The 17839-nt window shown below is 52.4% G+C and overlaps 1 protein-coding gene across 3 annotated transcripts in view; it reads right to left on the reverse strand.

The window, feature by feature from the left end:
* spega (striated muscle enriched protein kinase a) overlaps positions 1–17839 on the reverse strand; it is a 536975-nt gene that overhangs the window by 275837 nt on the left and 243299 nt on the right. For all 3 annotated transcript variants that reach the window (XM_085986741.1, XM_085986740.1, XM_085986742.1), the window contains 3 exons: positions 13704–13918; positions 9103–9191; positions 5695–5870 (listed from right to left, as the gene is read on the reverse strand). In XM_085986741.1, coding sequence (XP_085842867.1) covers positions 5695–5870; positions 9103–9191; positions 13704–13918 — 480 coding nt within the window. The remainder of the gene's footprint in view (positions 1–5694; positions 5871–9102; positions 9192–13703; positions 13919–17839) is intronic.

Genomic DNA, 17839 nt, shown 5'->3' on the forward strand with positions numbered 1-17839 from the left:
ATAAGAGGGACACACTCTCTGTGCTCACTAAAAGAGGAACACATTCTCTGTGCTCACTATAAGAGTGACACTCTGTGCTCACTATAAGAGGGACACACTCTCTGTGCTCACTATAAGAGGGACACACTCTCTGTGCTCACTATAAGAGGGACACACTCTCTGTGCTCACTATAAGAGGGACACACTCTCTGTGCTCACTATAAGAGGGACACACTCTCTGTGCTCACTATAAGAGGGACACACTCTCTGTGCTCACTAAAAGAGGGACACACTCTCCGTGCTCACTATAAGAGGGACACACTCTCTGTGCTCACTATAAGAGGGACACACTCTCTGTGCTCGCTATAAGAGGGACACACTCTCGGTGCTCACTATATGAGGAACACACTCTCGGTGCTCAGTATATGAGGGACACACTCTCGGCGCTCACTATAAGAGAGACACACTCACTGTGCTCACTATAAGAGGGACACACTCTCTGTGCTCACTATAAGAGGGACACACTCTCTGTGCTCACTATAAGAGGGACACACTCTCTGTGCTCACTAAAAGAGGGACACACTCTCGGTGCTCACTATAAGAGGGACAGACACTCTGTGCTCACTATAAGAGGGACACACTCTCTGTGCTCACTATAAGAGGGACACACTCTCTGTGCTCACTATAAGAGGGACACACTCTCTGTGCTCACTATAAGAGGGACACACTCTCTGTGCTCACTAAAAGAGGGACACACTCTCTGTGCTCACTATAAGAGGGACACACTCTCTGTGCTCGCTATAAGAGGGACACACTCTCGGTGCTCACTATATGAGGAACACACTCTCGGTGCTCACTAAAAGAGGGACGCACTCTCTGTGCTCACTATAAGAGGGACACACTCTCTGTGCTCACTATAAGAGGGACACACTCTCTGTGCTCACTATAAGAGGGACACACTCTCGGTGCTCACTATATGAGGGACACACTCTCGGCGCTCACTATAAGAGGGACACACTCTCTGTGCTCACTATAAGAGGGACACACTCTCTGTGCTCACTATAAGAGGGACACACTCTCTGTGCTCACTAAAAGAGGGACACACTCTCTGTGCTCACTATAAGAGGGACACAGTCTCTGTGCTCACTATAAGAGGGACACACTCTCTGTGCTCACTATAAGAGGGACACACTCTCGGTGCTCACTATATGAGGGACACACTCTCGGTGCTCACTATAAGAGGGGCACACTCTCTGTGCTCACTATAAGAGGGACACACTCTCTGTGCTCACTATAAGAGGGACACTCTCTGTGCTCACTATAAGAGGGACACACTCTCTGTGCTCACTATAAGAGGGACACACTCTCTGTGCTCACTATAAGAGGGACACACTCTCTGTGCTCACTATAAGAGGGACACAATCTCTGTGCTCACTGTAAGAGGGACACACTCTCTGTGCTCACTATGAGGAACACACTCGCTGTGCTCACTATAAGAGGGACACTCTCTCTGTGCTCACTATAAGAGGGACACTCTCTCTGTGCTCACTATAAGAGGGACACTCTCTCTGTGCTCACTATAAGAGGGACACACTCTCTGTGCTCACTATAAGAGGGACACACTCTCTGTGCTCACTGTAAGAGGGACACACTCTCTGTGCTCACTATGAGGAACACACTCGCTGTGCTCACTATAAGAGGGACACACTCTGTGCTCACTATCAGAGGGACACTCTCTCGGTGCTCACTATAAGAGGGACACACTCTGTGCTCACTATAAGAGGGACACACTTTCTGTGCTCAATATCAGAGGGACACACTCTCTGTGCTCACTATAAGAGGGACACTCTCTCTGTGCTCACTATAAGAGGGACACACTCTCTGTGCTCACTATAAGAGGTCACCCAGCTCGCCACCATCTCCACCAGGGGACCAACATTGAAAGAAGGCACGGGGTCTGTGTGTGGGGGGAGGGGGGGGAGGGGAGGGGAGGGGAGGGCAGTGGAATTGAAAAGGTAATAAATGGAGTAGACATTCGCTCTGCGTTGCCATGGTTTCAGGGTGGATGGAGATTGGATGGGACATTTATTTAAGGCCGTCCAGAGTCAGTTTGTGTGTAACCCGGGGGAGTGTGAAAGGCATGAGCCAATCGCGTTGATTGAAGTCGGTTGTGCAAGTCTGCGGATTAGGTTCTCGGACAGGCAAATGACACTACGCGTTGTCAATATGTGAACACAGCAACCAGAGCGGGCGTTAGCTTGGGTCCACATTAACTCAGTCTCCCTGTGTGCAGACAGAAACTCGGTCAGGTCGCTCCAGGTTAGTTGGTACACACACAGAAACCCACACACAAACACACGCACTAAACACACACAAACACACACAGTAAAACCCACACAAACACACGCACTAAACACACAAACATACACACTAAAACCTACACAAACACACACACTAAAACCCACACAAACACACACACTAAAACCCACACACACACACTAAAACCCACACAAACACACACACTAAAACCCACACACACACACTAAAACCCACACAAACACACACACTAAACCCACACACTAAAACCAACACAAACACACGCACTAAACACACACAAACACACACAAACACACGCACTAAAACCACACAAAAACACACACGAATAGTTAAAGTGGAAGACTCACTACACCACAGAATCACGGCACAGACAAGACAACTACGAACAACGACAGACAGGAAAATACCATCCAGCCTGTCCCGACACAGCTGTGATGCCCAGTGAATCACAATATATACACTCCCCACCGGGCCACACCTCACCCAAAACCATGCGATCTCCTGGGAGAAGTTTAAAACCACGTTAAAAAACCCAGGCCAATTTTGGGGGGGGGGAAATAACCTGTGAAATCCCTCTCTGACCCCCTTAGGGGTACAGTAGTACATAGTGGTTGTGTTACTGAACTAGTAATCCAGAGGCCTGGACTAATGATCCCGAGACATGAGTTCAAATCCCACCGCGACAGCTGGGGAACTTAAATTCAGTTAATTAAATAAATCTGGAATAAAAAGCTAGTATCAGTAATGGTGACCATGAAACTACCGGATAGTCGTAAAAACCCATCTGGTTCACTAATGTCCTTTAGGGAAGGAAATCTGCCGTCCTTACCCGGTCTGGCCTATATGGGCCTCCAGATCCACAGCAATGTGGTTGACTCTTAACCACCCTCTGAAATGGCCCAGCGAGACACTCCGTTGTATTCAAGAAGATGGCTCACCACCACCATCTCGTGGGCAATTAGGGATGGGCAATAAATGCCGGCCTTGCCAGCAATGCCCACGTCCCACGAATGAATAAACGAAAGGCGATGGAAACAACTGCTCCTGCACCAGGCTTTACATGCTCGGTCCCATCCGCACTCCCGTTCTCCGCAAACAACGAGGACTCCCCACGCACCCCCACCCCCCCACCCCCACTCCCAGTGACTAGACCTTCCGAGCCCAGGAAAATTTGAACGAGGGTGAAGACTAAGACGAGGTGTGAGGTGCAGTTAAGTTTGTCAGGGATTCGAGGAGGCTCAGAATGTAGGGACAGGCCTCCCCAAGCCGAAATGTACGGGCGCCCACAGAGGTCACCACATGACGAGAAGCCAGCCTGTGGCTCAGCGCTTGGCATTCCCGCCTCTGGGTCAGAGGGTGCAGGGTTCAATCCCCACTCCAGACAGTGCCGGCGAGTGGAGACCGGAGCCCCCTCTCCAAGGTCTTCCTAAAGTGTGGCCCCCAGAATTGGAAACAATACTCCAGCTGGGGCCTAATGAGTTATAAAAGGTTTAGCAATAACTTCCTTGCTTTTGTACTCACTTCCCAGAACTTCGGGTCTCCACGGGTGAGTACGCACGGGGTACTCACCCGTAAGCCCAATGGAAGTGCCGGTTTCCTGCATGCACTGCGCATGCGCGGGAAACCGGCACTTCCGATCCCCTGAACGAAGGGGTTCAGAGGTCGAACGTGTGCACGGGAGAGGCTGCTCGTACGCATCGAACTTACATTTTTTTCCCAGGTTTTCCCGGGAGGCTAAGTTTGCAGAAGTTACACATTTAAAAAGCAGGCGTAAGGCCTGCTTTTTACAAGGTAAGTGGTGAATTAATTAAAATTAAAACATTTTTTCCACAGGTTTATTATTTTTAAATACTTTAAAGAAAGCTAAGTTTATTTTTAGCCCTGTTAGAAAATAAAATTATTTTTTTCAAAAATTAAAATTATTGTTTAAAATAGTTATTTCATGTAATTTATAGTTTATTTAAAAATGTGATGTTTTTTAAAAATTTATTTTAAGATTTAGTGATGTTTTGGGGCTTATAGTATTTATAGGTTTGACAGCTCTTCCTGTCAAACTTATGAATGAAGCATTCCCTGCTCCGATTGGCTCCCCATGGCCCACGTGATCCCAGGGGACGCATCGAACTAACTGCGCCCCTGGGATACGCAAGCACTGCGCGCCGGCAGTTGGAGCAGGCCCAGGATCGGAATCCCACGCGGGCCCACAGCTCAACGGCCGGCGCGCAAGGTAAGTGCAGGTCGGGGGCTTGCACCCGCGGGAACCCCCGACCCGAATTTCTGGGCCATAGTATGTCTCTATTAATAAAGCGAAGGATCCCGTAAGCTTTTTTAACAGCCTTCTCAACTTGCCCTGCCACCTTCACTTGTGTACACACATCCCCAGGTCTCTCTGTTCCTGCACCCCCTTTGGTTAGCACTGTTGCCTCACAGCGCCAGGGACCCGGGTTCGAATCCGGCCTCGGGCGACTGTCTGTGTGGAGTTTGCACATTCTCCCCGTGTTTGCGTGGGTTTCCTCCGGGTGCTCCGGTTTCCTCCCACAGTCCAAAGATGTGCGGGCTAGGTTGATTGGCTATGATAAATTGGCCCTTAGTGTTAGGGGGATTAAATACGTGGGGTTACGGGGATAGGGTGGGATATGTGTTGGTGTAGGGGTTACGGGGATCGGGTGGGATATGTGTCGGTGCAGGCTCGATGGGCCGAAATGGCCTCTATCTGCACTGTGGGGTTTCTGTGATTTCTGTGATTTAGTTTATATTGCCTCTCTTCATTCTTCCTGCTAAAATGAATCACTTCATACTTCTCTGCATTAAATTTCATTTGCCATGTGTCTGCCCATTTCCCCAGTCTGTCTATGTCCTCCTGAAGTCTGTTACTATCCTCCTCACTGTTTACTACATTTCCGAGTTTCGTGTCATCTGCAAACTTTGAAATTATGCCCTGTTGACCCAAGCCAATAGTGTATATCAAAAAGAGCAGTGGTCCTAATACCAACCCCTGGGGATCACCACTGTAAACTTCACCCCAGTCGGATAAACAACCGTTCACCACTACTCTCTGCTTTCTGTCACTTAGCCAATTTCGTATCCATGTTGCCAATGTCCCTTTAATCGCCCTGGACTTCAATTTTGCTGACAAGTCTATTATGTGGCACTTTATCAAATTCCTGTTGAAAGTCCATATACACAACATCAACCGCACTCTCAATGGCCTTCCATTAATTCGAAGCATTATTCTGCAAATTAAGTTCAAGTGCTGGTGCAGTTGAGGTCCCGACTGCGGTAAAGATTACACATCAACGCACCAAGCTGATTGGTCGATGTCAACGCTTGGCCAATACGAGAATGCCAGGGAAGGGGGCCCAAAAGTCCCACACTCACCTTTGACCTCCAGTTTGCCGTCGCAATGCTTCGTGCCGTACTCATTGATGGCTTTGCAGGAGTACATTCCCGAATCGGACCTCTGCACGGCCACGATGTTCAGGTGAAAGCGGCCGCTCTCCCCCTCCAGCACGTAGTGCCGGCTGTCGATTCTCACTGGCTCCCGGTTCCGCAGCCTGCCAGGAAAAAGTCAGACAATGGTTTTACTGCAAAGGGATCTGTGGCTGTCTTGGGGTGGGGGTGGGGGTGGGGGGGGGGGGTGGTGATGTAAAAAGACTACTGAGCGCTTGGTTTGAGTATAAAACAAGGCTTTAATCAACTGTTTCACAACCATGAGTTCTAGTTACATCACTAGTTCCTGGTTACACAAACATCCTGAGCAAGCTGGGCCCACGCCCGAGTATTTATACTCCTTGGACGGCACCACCAGCTGGCCGCCCAGTGTTACTTCATGAGTCATGATAAGATTCATGACAGGGGGGTATTTAAAAAAATACATTTATGGGATGTGGGCGTCTCTGACAAGGCCAGCATTTATTGCCCACCTCTAGTTGCCCTCGAGAAGGTGGTGGTGAGCTGCCTTCTCGAACCGCTGCAGTCCGTGTGGTGAAGGTCCCGCATTGGACTCATCCGTCATCTGCAAACTCATTTTTAATGTGGAAGCAAGTCATCCTCGGTTCCGAGGGACTGCCTAAGAAGAAGAGGGTGAAGGTACTCCCACAGTGCTGTCAGGGAGGGAGATCCAGGACTTTGACCCAGTGACGATGAAGGAACGGCCGATATATTTCCAAGTCAGTGTGACTTGGAGGGGAACTTGGAGGTGGTGGTGTTCCCAGGCGCCCGCTGCCCTTGCCCTTCTAGGTGGAAGAGGTCGCGGGTTTGGGAGGTGCTGTTGAAGAAGCCTTGGCGAGTTGCTGCAGTGCATCTTGTAGATGGTGCACACTGTAGCCACGGTACGCCAGTGGTGGAGGGAGTGAATGTTTAAGGTGGTGGATGGGGTGCCAATTGAGCGAGCTGCTTTGTCCTGGATGGTGTCGAGCTTCTCGAGTGAAACAAGGAATCTCCTGGGGTTTTTACACACAATTAGGTCCTGGTTTCATGGGAGGAAAATAATCCGAGGGAGAGACACCCGTCGAACAGTGTCAGCAAAAACCTGGAGCATCTCAAACTCCCGCACCTCCTGAGCAATACAGTGAGGGCAGGAGAGGGTGTGTGTGTTAGAGATGGTGGCCTAGAAATTCGACTGGGTGGTCGCACAAACCAGGTGACATCGGATCGGCAGCACGTTACAGGCAAAGTCTGATATTCAGTCCCACTGCTGACCACAGGCTCTGACCACTAGCTCTGACCACAGGCTCTGACCACAGACTCTGACCACAGGCTCTGACCACAGGCTCTGACCACAGGCTCTGGCCACAGGCTCTGGCCACAGACCCTGACCACAACCTCTGACCACAACCTCTGACCACAGGCTCTGACCACTGGCTCTGGCCACAGCCTCTGACCACAGCCTCTGACCACAGCCTCTGACCACAGCCTCTGACCACAGCCTCTGACCACAGCCTCTGACCACAAGCTCTGACCACAGACTCTGACCACAGACTCTGACCACAGGCTCTGACCACAGGCTTTGGCCACAGGCTTTGGCCACAGGCTCTGACCACAGGCTCTGACCACAGGCCCTGACCACAGACTCTGACCACAACCTCTGACCACAGGCTCTGACCACAGGCTCTGACCACTAGCTCTGGCCACAGGCTCAGACCACAGGCTCTGGCCACAACCACTGACCACAGGCTCTGACCACAGGCTCTGACCACAACCACTGACCACAGGCTCAGACCACAGGCTCTGGCCACAACCACTGACCACAAGCTCTGACCAAAGCCTCTGACCACAGCCTCTGACCACAGCCTCTGACCACAGGCTCCGACATCAGGCTCCGACCACAGCCTCCGACCACAGCCTCCGACCACAGCCTCCGACCACAGCCTCCGACCACAGCCTCCGACCACAGCCTCCGACCACAGCCTCCGACCACAGCCTCTGACCACAGCCTCCGACCACAGCCTCTGACCACAGGCTCTGGCCACCACTGACCACAGCCTCTGACCACAGCCTCTGACCACAGCCTCTGACCACAGCCTCTGACCACAAGCTCTGACCACAGGCTCTGACTACAGCCTCTGACCACAGGCTCTGACCACAGGCTCTGGCCACCACTGACCACAGCCTCTGACCACAGCCTCTGACCACAAGCTCTGACCACAGGCTCTGACCACAAGCACTGACCACAGGCTCTGACCACAGGCTCTGACCACAAGCTCTGACTACAGGCTCTGACCACAAGCTCTGACCACAGGCTCTGACCACAGACTCTGACCACAGGCTCTGACCACAGGCTCTGACCACAAGCTCTGACTACAGGCTCTGACCACAAGCTCTGACCACAGGTTCTGACCACAAGCTCTGACCACAGGTTCTGACCACAGGCTCTGACCACAAGCTCTGACCACAGGCTCTGACCACAGGCTCTGACCACAAGCTCTGACCACAAGCTCTGACCACAAGCTCTGACCACAAGCTCTGACCACAGGCTCTGACCACAGGCTCTGACCACAGGCTCTGACCACAGGCTCTGACCACAAGCTCTGACCACAGGCTCTGACCACAGGCTCTGACCACAACCTCTGACCACAGGCTCTGGCCACAGCCTCTGACCACTGGCTCTGACCACAGCCTCTGACCACAGGCTCTGACCACTAGCTCTGGCCACAGGCTCTGACCACTAGCTCTGGCCACAGGCTCTGACCACAGGCTCTGACCACTAGCTCTGACCACAGGCTCTGACCACAGGCTCTGACCACTAGCTCTGGCCACAGGCTCTGACCACAGGCTCTGACCACAGGCTCTGACCACAAGCTCTGACCACAAGCTCTGACCACAGGCTCTGGCCACAACCTCTGACCACAACCTCTGACCACAGACTCTGACCACAGGCTCTGACCACAACCTCTGACCACTGGCTCTGACCACAGGCTCTGACCACAGGCTCTGACCACTAGCTCTGGCCACAAGCTCTGACCACAAGCTCTGACCACAGGCTCTGACCACAACCTCTGACCACAGGCTCTGACCACAGGCTCTGACCACAGGCTCTGACCACAACCTCTGACCACTGGCTCTGACCACAGGCTCTGACCACTAGCTCTGGCCACAAGCTCTGACCACAGGCTCTGACCACTGGCTCTGACCACAGGCTCTGACCACTAGCTCTGGCCACAAGCTCTGACCACAGACTCTGACCACAGGCTCTGACCACAGGCTCTGACCGCTAGCTCTGGCCACAGGCTCTGACCACTAGCTCTGGCCACAAGCTCTGACCACAAGCTCTGGCCTCTCACTCACCAGTAAATGATGGGTTTCGGCTCCCCCAGCACACGCACAGTTAGACTGATGTTCTGTCCCTCCACTGCACTCTGATCACTCAGGGGCACCTGCACAAACACACAGACACCAGTCAGTGGATCTCAGCTGGGAAAAAAGCACAGGTGAGAGACCGGCTTGGAGATTAACCCTCCCTTACCTTTTACATTAGGAAATAAACCTTTAACTAGACAAAGTGAGTTTTATAACAGAGTGTTATAACTGGGAGTCTTATACTGAGGGTGGGGTGTGTGTGAGAGAGAGTGTTATAACTGGGAGTCTTATACCGAGGGTGGGGTGTGTGTGAGAGAGTGTTATAACTGGGAGTCTTATACTGAGGGTGGGGTGTGTGTGAGAGAGAGTGTTATAACTGGGAGTCTTATACCGAGGGTGGGGTGTGTGTGAGAGAGTGTTATAACTGGGAGTCTTATACCGAGGGTGGGGTGTGTGAGAGAGAGAGTGTTATAACTGGGAGTCTTATACTGAGGGTGGGGTGTGTGAGAGAGAGAGTGTTATAACTGGGAGTCTTATACTGAGGGCGGGGTGAGTGAGAGAGAGAGTGTTATAACTGGGAGTCTTATACTGAGGGTGGGGTGTGTGAGAGAGAGTGTTATAACTGGGAGTCTTATACTGAGGGTGGGGTGTGTGTGAGAGAGTGTTATAACTGGGAGTCTTATACTGAGGGTGGGGTGTGTGAGAGAGAGAGTGTTATAACTGGGAGTCTTATACCAAGGGTGGGGTGTGTGAGAGAGAGAGTGTTATAACTGGGAGTCTTATACTGAGGGCGGGGTGAGTGAGAGAGAGAGTGTTATAACTGGGAGTCTTATACCAAGGGTGGGGTGTGTGAGAGAGAGAGTGTTATAACTGGGAGTCTTATACTGAGGGCGGGGTGAGTGAGAGAGAGAGTGTTATAACTGGGAGTCTTATACCGAGGGTGGGGTGTGTGAGAGAGAGTGTTATAACTGGGAGTCTTATACCAAGGGTGGGGTGTGTGAGAGAGAGAGTGTTATAACTGGGAGTCTTATACTGAGGGCGGGGTGAGTGAGAGAGAGAGTGTTATAACTGGGAGTCTTATACCGAGGGTGGGGTGTGTGAGAGAGAGAGTGTTATAACTGGGAGTCTTATACTGAGGGTGGGGTGTGTGAGAGAGAGTGTTATAACTGGGAGTCTTATACCAAGGGTGGGGTGTGTGAGAGAGAGAGTGTTATAACTGGGAGTCTTATACTGAGGGTGGGGTGAGTGAGAGAGAGAGTGTTATAACTGGGAGTCTTATACTGAGGGTGGGGTGTGTGAGAGAGAGTGTTATAACTGGGAGTCTTATACTGAGGGTGGGGTGTGTGTGAGAGAGTGTTATAACTGGGAGTCTTATACTGAGGGTGGGGTGTGTGAGAGAGAGAGTGTTATAACTGGGAGTCTTATACCAAGGGTGGGGTGTGTGAGAGAGAGAGTGTTATAACTGGGAGTCTTATACTGAGGGTGGGGTGTGTGAGAGAGAGTGTTATAACTGGGAGTCTTATACTGAGGGTGGGGTGTGTGAGAGAGAGTGTTATAACTGGGAGTCTTATACTGAGGGTGGGGTGTGTGAGAGAGAGTGTTATAACTGGGAGTCTTATACTGAGGGTGGGGTGTGTGTGAGAGAGTGTTATAACTGGGAGTCTTATACTGAGGGTGGGGTGTGTGTGAGAGAGTGTTATAACTGGGAGTCTTATACTGAGGGTGGGGTGTGTGAGAGAGAGTGTTATAACTGGGAGTCTTATACCGAGGGTGGGGTGTGTGTGAGAGAGTGTTATAACTGGGAGTCTTATACTGAGGGTGGGGTGTGTGAGAGAGAGTGTTATAACTGGGAGTCTTATACCAAGGGTGGGGTGTGTGAGAGAGAGAGTGTTATAACTGGGAGTCTTATACTGAGGGCGGGGTGTGTGAGAGAGAGAGTGTTATAACTGGGAGTCTTATACTGAGGGTGGGGTGTGTGAGAGAGAGAGTGTTATAACTGGGAGTCTTATACTGAGGGTGGGGTGTGTGAGAGAGAGTGTTATAACTGGGAGTCTTATACTGAGGGTGGGGTGTGTGAGAGAGAGAGTGTTATATTCAATTCAATTCAATTCAAATCGCTTTATTGGCATGACAAGTTACATCTTATGTTGCCAAAGCATCGAAAAACATTCATGTTTGTACATAAAAATACAGATCTATCCATACAGTGTATAAACAGATATATCCCTGAGTGTATAAATATACATTCATATAATTTATATATACTCTTTTCTTATATTTAGTGGTTGTCCCTCTGTTTATGGCAAGCTGTAACATAGTGTGCCGCTAGTGTTACACAATTTCTCTCTTCCCCTAGTAGGTATGGGAGTTTTTGGTCGTCATTCAAATTTCTGAATTCCGGGCATATTTTTGTGAATTTTGGGTAGAAATTCTCCCTTATGCCCTGATATTTTCTACAAGCTGTGAGGAAGTGCATCTCTGTCTCCACCACCCCCTGACTGCAGTGAGAGCATATCCTGTCCTCTCTTGGTAGCCGGGTCTGCCTGTGTCTACCTTTTTCGATCGCCAGGCTATGTTCACTAAGTCTGTACATTGTCAAGGTTTTTCTCAGTTTGCTATCCTTTACCATGGTCAGGTAATAACTGGGAGTCTTATACTGAGGGCGGGGTGAGTGAGAGAGAGAGTGTTATAACTGGGAGTCTTATACTGAGGGTGGGGTGAGTGAGAGAGAGAGTGTTATAACTGGGAGTCTTATACTGAGGGTGGGGTGAGTGAGAGAGAGGCCTAGAAATTTGGTGGGCTGCGCCACCAGTTAGTGCCTAAAGAGGGCACTCAGTGGCTTTAGCGTCACTGGCCACGCCTCCCGCGATATTTAGCTGCGGCGCTAATGGCGGCATTAGCCTGTTGCGCTGCGCCGCCACCGATGACGTCATCGGTGTGTGCAGCGCCCCGATCTCGATATTCGGTAGCACCTGCCTCTGTAGCGCCGTTCGCAAATCGCGTCCGGTTCACGGGGCCTACTTGTGGCGGCAGTGGCGCAAATTAAGATGGAGGTGCGGGGCGGCCGTTTTTTCGGCGGCCGCCTGCCAGCACCTCCGTCCCCGGCCTCCTGAGCACCCCCCCCCCCCCCCCCGGGCAGTGCCGGCTGTTTTCCGAGAGCCCGGCACTTCTCCTCGGTGCCGGGCTCTTTTGCCAACACTCGCGATCTCCGATTGCGCTGGTGCAGGCCCCTTCCCCTTAAGAATGGGAGGAAGGCCTGCAGTACCGCAGCGCGCCGTGCCGCAGCGTGTGGCGCTGCGGCACGTTGCGCTGCGATATTCAGTTTCAGCACCCTGAGAGGGACACGGAGCGCCTCGAGCCTCGCCCTATGTCCCTCTTGGGGCGTTCAAGCTGAATTTCCGCCGATCGCTGCTGCTCCGATCGCAGCGCTAATTCCGGCGCCCAGGCGAGCTTGCCGCCCCGTTTGCGGCTCCACCGAATTTCTCCCCCAGAGTGTTCTCACTGAGAGCCTGCAAAGGGATATAGACAGGTTCAGTGAGTGGGCAGTAAGGTGGCAGATGGAGTATAAGGTGGGGAAATGTGAGGTTATTCACTTTGGTAGGAAGAATAGAAAAACAGAATATTTTTTAAATGGTGAGAAACTTTTAAATGTTGGTGTTCAGAGAGATTTGGGTGTCCTCATGCAAGAAACACAGAAAGCTAGCGTGCAGGTACAGCAAGTAATAAGGAAGGTAAATGGCATGTTGGCCTTTATTGCAAGGGGGTTGGAGTATAAGAGTAAGGAAGTCTTGCTACAATTGTACAGGGCCTTGGTGAGACCACACCTGGAGTACTGTGCACAGTTTTGGTCTCCTTAGCTAAGGAAGGATCTACTTGCCTTGGAGGCGGTGCAACGAATGTTCACTAGATTGATTCCTGGGCTGAGAGGGCTGTCCTATGATGAGAGATTGTGTAGAATGGGCCTATACTCTCTGGAGTTTAGAAGAATGGGAGGTGATCTCATTGAAACATACAAGATTCTGAGGGGGATAGACAGGGAAGATACAGTTTCCCTTGGCTGGAGTATCTAGAACCAGAGGTCACAGTCTCAGGATAAGGGGTCGGCCATTTAAGACTGAAATAGGGAGGAATTTCTTCACTCAGAGGGTGGTGAATCTTTGGAATTCTCTGCCCCAGAGGGCTGTGAATGCTGATTCTTTGAGTATATTCAAAGCTGGGATAGATAGGTTTTTGGACTCTAGGGGAATCAAGGGATATGGAGATCGGGCGGGAAAGTGGAGTTGAGGTCGATGATCAGCCATGATCTTATTGAATGGCGGAGCAGGCTCGAGGGGCCATATAGCCGACTCCTGCTCCTATTTCTTATGCTCTTATGCTGAGGGTGGGGTGTGTGAGAGAGTGTTGTAACTGGGAGTCCTAAACTGAGGCTGGGGTGTAACAGAGAGAGTGTTATAATGGATTCATATACCGCGGATTGGGACTAAGAGGAGTGTTATGGGAGTGTGAATAAAGAACCAGTTCTGAATCGAGCTCCAGTTGTGATAAAGTTCCGCGCCGAGTACAGGCTACAGTATTTGTCTAGGACTTACCTCAAAGCTGGGCGGGGCTTTGAAGTGCGTTTCTATGACGCTCTGGGGCTCATACGCACTCTGGGGCTCGCAGGTCTCCGGCAGTCTCAGGGCTTGCTTCCCTTTGTAGGTTAAATCGGTGGGTTCCTCCAAGGGGCTGAGGTATTCCTCGTCCGATGTGATGGGGCTGTAGAGCTCAGTGGGGATGACCAGCGACCTCCGATCAGCAGCAGAGTCTGCACCGTCACAGAGAGAGGCTCAGTTAGTGCAAAATCCCCAGCAATACGGCACACTTACTGACATGAATCAGTCATTCATGAAAGAAAGACTTATGAAATAATACTGAGTGGCCTGCGGGTGGCGCTGTCCAGGGAGAGTATAAATACTCGGGCACGGGCCCAGCTTGCGCAGGACATTCTTAACAGGAACTAGTGAAGCACACAACTAGACCTCCATGTTGTAAAACAGTTGATTAAAGCTTTGTTTAACGCTTAGACCAAGTGCCTAGTAGTTTTCTTACATCATTGCACCCCTACAATCTGGTCTCGGTAAGCTCAGAGTCCCTTCCAAGCATAGGTCACTACTGGTGATCAATGCTTCAAAGAGGATTTTAAGATTATAAAAGGGTTCGATAGGGTAGACGTAGATAAGGTGTTTCCACTTGTGGGGGAGCCCAGAACTAGGGGACCATAAATGTAAGATAGTCACTAATAAATCCAATGGGGAATTCAGGAGAAACTTCTTTACCCAGAGGGTGGTGAGAATGTGGAACTCGCTACCACAGGGAGTGGTCGAGGCGAATAGTGTAGATGCATTTAAGGGGAAGCTGGATAAACACATGAGGGAGAAAGGAATCAAAGGATATGCTGATAGGGTGAGATGAAGAGAGGTGAGAGGAGGCGCGTGTGGAGCATAAACACCGGCACGGACCAGTTGGGCCAAATGGCCTGTGCATTCTATGTAGGAACAGGAGTAATCCATTCAGCCTCTCAAGCCTGCTCTGTCATATAATCAGATCATACCTGATCTGTAACTTGTATTCCATCGAGTATAGAAGATTAAGGGGTGATCTAATTGAGGGGTTTAAGATGATTGAAGAGTTTGATGGGGTAGAGATAGAGAAACTATTTCCTGTGGTGGGGCGAGTCCAGAACAAGGGGACAGAACCTTAAAATTGGAGCCAAGCCGTTCAGGGGTGATAAGAATAGAAGAAATAGGAGCAGGAGTCGGCCATACGGCCCCTCGAGCCAGCTCAGCCATTCAATAAGATCATGGCTGAACTTATACATCAACTCCACTTTCCCGCACCAACCCCATATCCCTGGATTCCCCTAGTGCCTAAAAAACTATCGATCTCAGCCTTGAATATACTCAACGACTGAGCATCCACAGCCCTCTAGGGTAGAGAATTCCAAAGATTCACAACCCTGTGAGTGAAGAAATTCCTCCTCATCTCGGTCCTGAATGGCCGACCCCTTATCCTGAGACTATGGCACCTAGTTCTAGACTCTCCAGCCAGGGGAAACAACCTCTCAGCATCTAAGGGTGATGTCGGGAAGCACTTCTTCACACAAAGGGTAATGGAAATCTGGAACTCTCTCCCCCAAAAAGCTGTTGAGGCTGGGGGGTCAATTGAAAATTTCAAAGCTGTGAGATTGATAGATTTTTATTAGGTAAGGGTATTGAGGGTTACGGAACCAAGGCGGGCAGATGGAGTTTGGATACATGATCTAATTGAATGGCGGAACAGGCTCGAGTAGCTGAATGGCCTCCTCCTGTTCCTCTGTAATTAATTATTTTGAAGAGTGGTGACTGTTATTCTGCGGGCAAATATAGTCACTGGTGCAAAGTGACTGGCAACACAGTGACTGACCCCCAAACACAACTCATTGTGTTAGGCGCTACGTAAATACATTCACAATCTTTTCTTCACAGTCCTTTCACCTTACCTCACCCCTTTCCCTTCGGAGTTTCACTAACCCTTACAGTTTCCCAACCATTAGCAAAGGACACCTGTGCACACGGTAACTTTGGGGTCACTGGGCATCACACCGTCGTGTCATCGCTAATGGGTCCGTCATTGCCCGTGACTGTTCTGTCCCCCACATTAACCCAGTTTCCAGTGACTCCCTCTGAACGAGCGTCGGTCCCTCACAGATCTCCTCCCTAGTCTCTCTCAGTGCTCTGGGATAGTCGTCATCAATCACTGGGTCGGTGAGCATGAGGGTGATGGGGGAGGGGCTGGGTGCGGGTGGGGAGGGGTAGGGTGATGGGGAGGGGCTGGGTGGGGGTGGGGGGAGGGGTACGATGATGGGGAGGGGCTGGGTGGGGGAGGGGGAGGGGGTGTTGGGGAGGGGCTGGGTGGGGGTGTGGAGGGGTAGGGAGATGGGAAGGGGCTGGGTGGGGGTGGGGGGAGGGGTACGATGATGGGGAGGGGCTGGGTGGGGGAGGGGGTGTTGGGGAGGGGCTGGGTGGGGTTGTGGGGGTGCAGAGGGAGGATGGGGGTGCGGGGGGTGGGTGATGGGGCGGGGTTGGGGTGTGGGGGTTCAGGTTGTGGGGGTGGGGCTGGGTGGAGGTGGGGGTTAGGGTGATGGGGAGGGTGGGGTGTGGGGGGTGGGTGGGGTTGCGGAGGGTGGGTGGGGCACAGGGGGTGGGTGGGCGTGGAGGGTGGGTGGGGGGTGGGTGGGATTGCGGGGGGGTGGGGTGCAGAGGGGTGGGTAGGGGTGCGGAGGGTGGGTGGGGCGCGGGGGGTGGGTGGGGTGCGGAGGGTGGGTGGGGCGCGGGGGGTGGGTGGGGTGCGGAGGGTGGGTGGGGTGCGGGGGGTGGGTGGGGGTGTGAGGGGTGGGCGGAGGTGCGGAGGGTGGGCGGGGGTGCGAGGGGTGGGCGGAGGTGCGGAGGGTGGGGGGGTGCGGAGGGTGGGGGGGGTGCGGGGGGTGGGTGGGGTGCAGGGGGTGGGTGGGGTGCAGGGGGTGGGTGGGGGTGCGGGGGGTGGGTGATGCGTGGGGGGTGGGGTGCGGAGGGGTGGGTGGGGGTGTGGAGGGGTAGGGTGATGGGGAGGGGCTGGTTAGGGGTGTGGGGGAGGGGTAGGGTGATGGGGAGGGGCTGGGTGGGGGTGTGGGGGGGTACGATGATGGGGAGGGGCTGGGTGGGAGAGGGGGAGGGGGTGTTGGGGAGGGGCTGGGTGGGGTTGTGGGGGTGCAGAGGGAGGATGGGGGTGCGGGGGTGGGTGATGGGGCGGGGCTGAGGTGTGGGGGGTCAGGTTGTGGGGGTGGGGCTGAGTGGGGGTGGGGGTTAGGGTGATGGGGGCGCGGGGGGGTGGGGTGCGGAGGGTGGGTGGGTGTGGGGGGTGGGTGGGGGTGCGGGTGATGGGTGGGATTGCGGAGGGTGGGTGGGGCGCGGGGAGTGTGCGCGGAGGTGTGGGTAGGGGTGCAGGGGGGGTGGGGTTGCAGAGGGTGGGTGGGGCGCGGGGGGTGGGGTGCGGAGGGTGGGGCGCGGGGGTTGGGGTGCAGAGGGGTGGGCGGGGGTGCGGGGGGTGGGTGGGGGTGTGAGGGGAGGATGGGGTGCGGAGGGGTAGACAGGGGTACAGATTTTGTGCTGGAGAGCTGTGCGTCCCCAGTGTGAGTTACAGTATCATCCACCACAATCGTTTACGTGCAATGAGCTCACCTTTCAACCCCAGTTAACTAATCTTCTAACTTTGCATGAGTGTAAATGAAAGAAAGATTTGCATTTCTCAAATGTTCCACAGCCAATGAAGTACTGTTGAAGAGTCAACAAGTAGAAGTTGTATTTATATAGCGCCTTTAACATAGTAGAATGTCCCCAAGGCGGTGCACAGGAGCGTAAATCAGACAAAAATTGACTCCGAGCCAAATAAGGAGATATTAGGACAGGCGACCAAAGGTTTTGTCAGAGGTAGGCTTTAAGCGGCGTCTTTAAGGAGAGGTTTGGTCATCGCTGCAATGTAGGGGAACGTCAATTTGCGCACAGAAAAAAATCGCACGCCCGCCTCCGAATTGTTCTGCAAAAGAAAACCCACCCGAGCACAAACTCTCTTGTACGTCAGTCTCAGCTCTTACCAGTTGCGGCAGTGGGAGGAAGGGAGTTGGAGTCGGCAACAGTCCTGACCTATAATCTCTGCGAAATTCATTTCTGGT

Source organism: Somniosus microcephalus, chromosome 4 (genome assembly GCF_052327205.1).
Source record: "Somniosus microcephalus isolate GS21.2 chromosome 4, FLI_Smic_1.0, whole genome shotgun sequence".
NCBI lineage: Eukaryota > Metazoa > Chordata > Chondrichthyes > Squaliformes > Somniosidae > Somniosus > Somniosus microcephalus.